At 45.7% G+C, this 9,049-nt stretch overlaps 1 protein-coding gene across 1 annotated transcript in view; it reads right to left on the reverse strand.

Annotated features, from left to right (window-relative positions):
* Positions 1 to 8,377, reverse strand: part of angpt2b (angiopoietin 2b) — a gene marked incomplete at its 5' end in the record, with an annotated part of 81,786 nt that extends 73,409 nt beyond the window's left edge. The window contains one exon of the mRNA XM_084198320.1: positions 8,054 to 8,377. Within this exon, the coding sequence (XP_084054446.1) occupies positions 8,054 to 8,377 (324 nt within the window). The remainder of the gene's footprint in view (positions 1 to 8,053) is intronic.
* Positions 8,378 to 9,049: the final 672 nt, after the last annotated feature.

Below are 9,049 nucleotides of genomic sequence, written 5' to 3' on the forward strand. Positions count from 1 at the left end.
TCTCCCTCTCTCTGTCACAGACACACACACTCACCCTCTACTATGTGTCACAGATTTTCTACCTTGTCCCGCTTTTACAAAGAAATGTCAGTCGTAAGTCCCTTACTCTTGTGGGGCCATCCTTCCAAATCTTTCTTTAAAGAATCTATTGAACCACTGACCAGGGTAATACACACCCCATCAGCAAACAGCCTGATGGAATGACAACAATATTGTTGGTACCAGTTAACTCCAGAGGGACGTAGCCTGAAAGCTATGTACTAAAAACACGGCAGTTGTGCTTTTTGACTTCAGGGACACTTGTTCATTCAAATATAATCCATGATCGGCTCTGAGGCAAAAAGGGAAGAACATCACATTGTATTTTATAGGAGTTATAAAAATAGAAACCCCATCCATCTTGTGGCAATAAACAGGATTTCTTATTGATGTGGCTGTTTGAGCGAACAATGAAGATGGAAGACAAATCCACCTGGCTCGCCAACGTCATTAGTTAAAATGTTTCCTCCGCAGTTTTATGACTGATGGGATTTCGGTCCACCTTTTATGGGGCTCCTGTCATCGCCTCGCAATAAAGCTATAGTGAGATATTGAATGGAACACATTCATATTTATGGATGCGTGCCAAATGGCACCCTGTTCCCTACATAGTGCACTACATTAGACCAGAGAATGGCACCCTGTTCCCTATATAAAATAGTGTACTAGGGCCCAGGTCAGACACAGCAATGTAGAGAAGTCATTCTACTGACCAGACTCAACAATGTAGAGAGGTCAGAGGTCATTCTACTGACCAGACTCAACAATGTAGAGAGGTCAGAGGTCATTCTACTGACCAGACTCAACAATGTAGAGAGGTCAGAGGTCATTCTACTGACCAGACACAACAATGTAGAGAGGTCAGAGGTCATTCTACTGACCAGACACAGCAATGTAGAGAGGTCAGAGGTCATTCTAAAGACCAGAAACAACAATGTAGAGAAGTCATTCTACTGACCAGACACAACAATGTAGAGAGGTCAGAGGTCATTCTAAAGACCAGACACAACAATGTAGAGAGGTCAGAGGTCATTCTACTGACCAGACTCAACAATGTAGAGAGGTCAGAGGTCATTCTACTGACCAGACTCAACAATGTAGAGAGGTCAGAGGTCATTCTACTGACCGGACACAACAATGTAGAGAGGTCAGAGGTCATTCTACTGACCGGACACAACAATGTAGAGAGGTCAGAGGTCATTCTAATGACCAGAAACAGCAATGTAGACAGGTCAGAGGTCATTCTACTGACCAGACTCAACAATGTAGAGAGGTCAGAGGTCATTCTAGTGGTCCTCTGTAGCTCAGCTGGTAGAGCACGGCGCTTGTAACGCCAAGGTAGTGGGTTCGATACCCGGGACCACCCATACACAAAAATGTATGCACGCATGACTGTAAGTCGCTTTGGATAAAAGCGTCTGCTAAATGGCATATTATTATTATTATTATACTGCTCAAACACAACAATGTAGAGAGGTCAGAGGTCATTCTACTGACCAGACACAACAATGTAGAGAGGTCAGAGGTCATTCTACTGACCAGAAACAACAATGTAGAGAGGTCAGAGGTCATTCTACTGACCAGAAACAACAATGTAGAGAGGTCAGAGGTCATTCTACTGACCAGACACAGCAATGTAGAGAGGTCAGAGGTCATAAGGCTTTTTAAAACAACCATGATTATTTGTTTACCTAATAATTGCTTCCAAGAAGTGAGTGATTCTAAAACTGTGACCACAACATGTTCCAAGCCTTCAATTAAATGTAAAGGAGAGAGAAAGAGCGAAAGAGTTGAAGAGAGAAAGAAATAAAGAGAGAGAGAAATACAGAAAGAGAGAAATACAGAGAGAGAGAAATACAGAAAGAGAGAAATATAGAGAGAGAGAAATACAGAGAGAGAGAAATACAGAGAGAGAGAAATACAGAGAGAGAAATACAGAGAGAGAGAAATACAGAAAGAGAGAAATACAGAGAGAGAGAAATACAGAGAGAGAGAGAAATACAGAGAGAGAGAAATACAGAGAGAGAGAGAAATACAGAGAGAGAGAAATACAGAAAGAGAGAAATACAGAGAGAGAGAAATACAGAGAGAGAGAGAAATACAGAGAGAGAGAAATACAGAGAGAGAGAAATACAGAGAGAGAGAGAAATACAGAGAGAGAGAAATACAGAGAGAGAGAGAAATACAGAGAGAGAGAAATACAGAGAGAGAAAACAAAAGTTAAATGAGTCAGCACACTTCGGCATCATGTAATCTTTCTTTCTCTCTCTCTACCTCTTTCTCTCTCTCCTCTCTCTCTCCTTAAGTAATCACAGTTATGTTATTATGTCTATGAGAAGTCAGATGTAGGAAGACAATATGACGTTAGTTATGAGAACTGGGAGGAGTTTAAATACGGGATTAGTAATATAACATGATGTAACTCAGTCCAGAGCGTCTCTACTAAATATAACATGATGTAACTCAGTCCAGAGTATCTCTACTAAATATAACATGATGTAACTCAGTCCAGAGTATCTCTACTAAATATAACATGATGTAACTCAGTCCAGAGTATCTCTACTAAATATAACATGATGTAACTCAGTCCAGAGTGAAGACTAAAGACTATCTCTACTACTGTGGGCCCTATTTTTGTCTGGCGCTAAGGCAAACGAACGTTAGCTTGCAATTTTGTAATCTAAAATCTGGCTCACCGGCGTTTTCCAGCCCAAACGCCAGGTTCGGCAATTTCCCTGTTTTATATCAGCTCGTTTGAGCTCCGTTGGGTGAGATGGAAATATTTTAGGTGTGTCCTTAAAAACATAATCCAAAATGCTAATTTCAGGCAGCGCTGATTGGGGTATTTTAGACCAATCAAAAGCTGGTTTTAGCGGTAACGCATTTGGTTATGGCATGAATTTTGACAGCGGAAAATTACCAAGCTGTGACCAACGTTCCCTCTAATTTTGGGGGGCACTGAGCAAATGTTAGATCGTGAGCAGAAACTTGAACGTTTTGAGAATTTTGTGCAACTTCCAGCGCACGTTTACTGTGAACACGGATGCTGTATCCTGACAGTTTTAGACAGTAGCCAACAGGCTGTACCCTGACAGTTTTAGACAGTAGCCAACAGGCTGTATCCTGACAGTTTTAGACAGTAGCCAACAGGCTGTACCCTGACAGTTTTAGACAGTAGCCAACAGGCTGTATCCTGACAGTTTTAGACAGTAGCCAACAGGCTGTACCCTGACAGTTTTAGACAGTAGCCAACAGGCTGTACCCTGACAGTTTTAGACAGTAGCCAACAGGCTGTACCCTGACAGTTTTAGACAGTAGCCAACAGGCTATACCCTGACAGTTTTAGACAGTAGCCAACAGGCTGTACCCTGACAGTTTTAGACAGTAGCCAACAGGTTATTGTGGCTATCTGAGCATAATGTAGGACTACCAACAAAACCAATGGAGCGAATCCCAACACATGGAAATAGCTTTTGATTTCTATGATATAGCCTACAGTAGCCTATATGTGGTGTTCAATGCGGGCCTACATTGCAACTGACTTTTAAAACCGTTTTTACATTACGAAGGGCTTGACATTAATTAATAATTTTTTTACTTGGTCTGTAACACCAGGGGCCAAACAGGTGACTGTAACTTACATTGTATTGTGTTGTTTGATGCAAGAAACCACTTTATAATAATAATCAAATAAAATGATTAGCACCATACAGAGAATTCGACAATGCAGGCTACTCCTCTGCCTATTGGCTAATTTGCACATTCTAGCCTGTCTCAAAACACAACACTGCCCCTTTAATTAAGACGTAAGCTTTTTACCTGACTGGCTTTTCAAAGACAGCTTGAAATGTAGCCTAAACGTGTTGTGCTCTTGTAGGAAGCAGTGACTCCCCATTGCTGACCTATACTTATCCATAACGGGGCTAATAGCTCGCTAACTAATATAATTCTACTCTGTTGCGCTCTGGCTCTGCCTACAACAAAAAAATCACAGACTCAATCTTGCTTTGTTGCATTGAAAAGGGGCTGATATAATGTTGATTCGATCACAGAAAAAACGTTGATCTATATGGTGCAAACTAATGGGGCGAACTCCGTGAAGTTCAATCTCTATATAGACCTGACAGGGAGGTGTTGACCTCTATATAGACCTGACAGGGAGGTGTTGAGGACCTCTATATAGACCTGACAGGGAGGTGTTGAGGACCTCTATATAGACCAGACAGGGAGGTGTTGAGGACCTCTATATAGACCAGACAGGGAGGTGTTGAGGACCTCTATATAGACCAGACAGGGAGGTGTTGAGGACCTCTATATAGACCAGACAGGGAGGTGTTGAGGACCTCTATATAGACCTGACAGGGAGGTGTTGAGGACCTCTATATAGACCAGACAGGGAGGTGTTGAGGACCTCTATATAGACCTGACAGGGAGGTGTTGAGGACCTCTATATAGACCTGACAGGGAGGTGTTGAGGACCTCTATATAGACCACACAGGGAGGTGTTGAGGACCTCTATATAGACCTGACAGGGAGGTGTTGAGGACCTCTATATAGACCAGACAGGGAGGTGTTGAGGACCTCTATATAGACCAGACAGGGAGGTGTTGAGGACCTCTATATAGACCAGACAGGGAGGTGTTGAGGACCTCTATATAGACCAGACAGGGAGGTGTTGAGGACCTCTATATAGACCTGACAGGGAGGTGTTGAGGACCTCTATATAGACCTGACAGGGAGGTGTTGACCTCTATATAGACCAGACAGGGAGGTGTTGAGGACCTCTATATAGACCTGACAGGGAGGTGTTGACCTCTATATAGACCAGACAGGGAGGTGTTGAGGACCTCTATATAGACCAGACAGGGAGGTGTTGAGGACCTCTATATAGACCTGACAGGGAGGTGTTGACCTCTATATAGACCAGACAGGGAGGTGTTGAGGACCTCTATATAGACCTGACAGGGAGGTGTTGACCTCTATATAGACCTGACAGGGAGGTGTTGAGGACCTCTATATAGACCAGACAGGGAGGTGTTGAGGACCTCTATATAGACCAGACAGGGAGGTGTTGAGGACCTCTATATAGACCAGACAGGGAGGTGTTGAGGACCTCTATATAGACCAGACAGGGAGGTGTTGAGGACCTCTATATAGACCTGACAGGGAGGTGTTGAGGACCTCTATATAGACCTGACAGGGAGGTGTTGACCTCTATATAGACCAGACAGGGAGGTGTTGAGGACCTCTATATAGACCAGACAGGGAGGTGTTGACCTCTATATAGACCAGACAGGGAGGTGTTGAGGACCTCTATATAGACCTGACAGGGAGGTGTTGACCTCTATATAGACCAGACAGGGAGGTGTTGAGGACCTCTATATAGACCTGACAGGGAGGTGTTGACCTCTATATAGACCAGACAGGGAGGTGTTGAGGACCTCTATATAGACCTGACAGGGAGGTGTTGACCTCTATATAGACCTGACAGGGAGGTGTTGAGGACCTCTATATAGACCTGACAGGGAGGTGTTGAGGACCTCTATATAGACCTGACAGGGAGGTGTTGAGGACCTCTATATAGACCAGACAGGGAGGTGTTGAGGACCTCTATATAGACCAGACAGGGAGGTGTTGAGGACCTCTATATAGACCTGACAGGGAGGTGTTGAGGACCTCTATATAGACCAGACAGGGAGGTGTTGAGGACCTCTATATAGACCTGACAGGGAGGTGTTGAGGACCTCTATATAGACCTGACAGGGAGGTGTTGACCTCTATATAGACCTGACAGGGAGGTGTTGAGGACCTCTATATAGACCTGACAGGGAGGTGTTGAGGACCTCTATATAGACCTGACAGGGAGGTGTTGACCTCTATATAGACCAGACAGGGAGGTGTTGAGGACCTCTATAAAGACCTGACAGGGAGGTGTTGAGGACCTCTATATAGACCTGACAGGGAGGTGTTGAGGACCTCTATATAGACCAGACAGGGAGGTGTTGAGGACCTCTATATAGACCTGACAGGGTGGTGTTGAGGACCTCTATATAGACCAGACAGGGAGGTGTTGAGGACCTCTATATAGACCAGACAGGGAGGTGTTGAGGACCTCTATATAGACCTGACAGGGAGGTGTTGAGGACCTCTATATAGACCTGACAGGGAGGTGTTGAGGACCTCTATATAGACCAGACAGGGAGGTGTTGAGGACCTCTATATAGACCTGACAGGGAGGTGTTGAGGACCTCTATATAGACCTGACAGGGAGGTGTTGAGGACCTCTATATAGACCAGACAGGGAGGTGTTGAGGACCTCTATATAGACCTGACAGGGAGGTGTTGACCTCTATATAGACCAGACAGGGAGGTGTTGAGGACCTCTATATAGACCTGACAGGGAGGTGTTGACCTCTATATAGACCAGACAGGGAGGTGTTGAGGACCTCTATATAGACCTGACAGGGAGGTGTTGAGGACCTCTATATAGACCAGACAGGGAGGTGTTGAGGACCTCTATATAGACCTGACAGGGTGGTGTTGAGGACCTCTATATAGACCAGACAGGGAGGTGTTGAGGACCTCTATATAGACCTGACAGGGAGGTGTTGAGGACCTCTATATAGACCTGACAGGGAGGTGTTGAGGACCTCTATATAGACCTGACAGGGAGGTGTTGAGGACCTCTATATAGACCAGACAGGGAGGTGTTGAGGACCTCTATATAGACCTGACAGGGAGGTGTTGAGGACCTCTATATAGACCAGACAGGGAGGTGTTGAGGACCTCTATATAGACCTGACAGGGAGGTGTTGAGGACCTCTATATAGACCTGACAGGGAGGTGTTGAGGACCTCTATATAGACCTGACAGGGAGGTGTTGAGGACCTCTATATAGACCAGACAGGGAGGTGTTGAGGACCTCTATATAGACCTGACAGGGAGGTGTTGAGGACCTCTATATAGACCTGACAGGGAGGTGTTGACCTCTATATAGACCAGACAGGGAGGTGTTGAGGACCTCTATATAGACCTGACAGGGAGGTGTTGAGGACCTCTATATAGACCAGACAGGGAGGTGTTGAGGACCTCTATATAGACCAGACAGGGAGGTGTTGAGGACCTCTATATAGACCTGACAGGGAGGTGTTGAGGACCTCTATATAGACCAGACAGGGAGGTGTTGAGGACCTCTATATAGACCTGACAGGGAGGTGTTGACCTCTATATAGTCCAGACAGGGTGCCATTTGAGTGCCAACCACGGTTAGTATTGGTGGAAAGGTAATCTGATCCTAAATATCTGCACGAGGGCAACTTCTGTCCAGAGGCTTCCTGTTTCTCTCAACAGCGAGGTCAGAGGTTATATCTCAGAACACACAGAGAGATTGGTGAGTTTACTCACTCACCCTGTAAAAATAGCAATGACCTTTTAAAAATAAATGCAAGATAGAGACAGACAATACTGCCTCTGTGTGGTCCAGAGAATGGACCTGATCTGACCCCAGATGACCTTAACAGTGAAAACACTGTTAATCTCTCTGCTACAGTTTATTAGTTCAGAGATTGGTTTAAATGGCCCAGTCATAGTAAAGGCCATGACCCAATAAACCGCTAAACCAGACTTGTTAAAATGTCTGTTAGATAAACAATTGTTCCATTTATGCAGACATTCTGGTGACTCACACACTGACACACACACACACACACACACACACACACACACACACACACACACACACACACACACACACACACACACACACACACACACACACACACACATTTTCTTAGCATTTATTGAGGTTAGCGTAACTGCTCTTTGATTGTTGGGTTTGTTTTGTTAATGTACTGATACACATATCTGAATCAGTAGTGCTACCCAGTGGTGTTAAATACAGACTCAGACACACACACACACACACTCTTTAGGGAATACCTCTGTTTTAGTGAACCCTGGAGGGGAACAGAAAAGACAAGAGGAGGAAGCAACACATGATGACAGAGATTCTTACCTTCTGCAACCACTGTCTATTTTTCTCTGTGGTGCTCTCCAGACTCTCCAGCTTCCTCTCCTGCCATGAGGGCCTAGCAGACTGGGCTTTGGCCTGCTCAGGGTGACTCGATCCTGGGTCTGGGGCCGGCGGTGGTGGGGAGTCCCTCTGGAGGGAGTTGGTGACCTGGAAGTCTTTGAGGGGTTGGCAGTGTTCCACCTCGGGGAGTATGAAGGTGTAACTGCAGGGCCCATTCTGCACCCGGTGCTGCTTCTTCTCTGAGCCAATCACTGCAGTCGACAGGTACACCAGGTAGGCCAGGGCTAGGGCCAGCAGCCGGCCCATGTTAGGCGAGACGACGACAGGGGGAAGAGGAGTGGAGGAGAAGAGGGGGAAGAGGAGTGAGGGAGAGGGAGAAGGGTCAGGGTAGATGGAGAGGGGAGATGGAGGGTCGTCACACTTTGCAGAGCAGAGAAGAGACCAAAGAGTCTTTTCTCTCTTCCCTCCTTGACTTTCTCAGTCTCTCTGTCTTCCTCTTCTCATTCCCTCAATTCATCCACAGTGTGTTACTCTCCTTGAAGTGGCTGCTGCTGCTCTTTCAGTTGTCAGAGAGTCTCTGTATCGCTGTTGCAATGGATGAGTCCAGCTGTCTTCCCAAAAGTAACTCCTGCTATTCCACTGAACTCTGTCTGTCTGGACAGATACACAAACACTCATACACACATACACTCTCACACTCATTCACACACACACACACACACACGCAGGAAGAGAAGATTGCTTCCTGTTCTCTCCGCGGTGTTCAGCTGGGACGACTCACTCCTGGAAACAAGCTGCTAACTCTCCAGTCTGATTATTAACCTCCTGTACTGTTGCCTTGTGTTTCCTCCCCCTCTCTCGCTCTCTCTCTTGCCTGCTTGCCTTTTTTTTCAGGCTGTGTTTGTCCATTCGCCTGGATGGAGAGAGGAGGAGAGAAGAGAGGGAGCAGTTGGCTGAAGAGGCAGAGCTCTCAAAGTA

Source organism: Coregonus lavaretus, assembly GCF_964263955.1.
Source record: "Coregonus lavaretus genome assembly, contig: HAP1_SCAFFOLD_1889, whole genome shotgun sequence".
NCBI classification, from domain to species: domain Eukaryota; kingdom Metazoa; phylum Chordata; class Actinopteri; order Salmoniformes; family Salmonidae; genus Coregonus; species Coregonus lavaretus.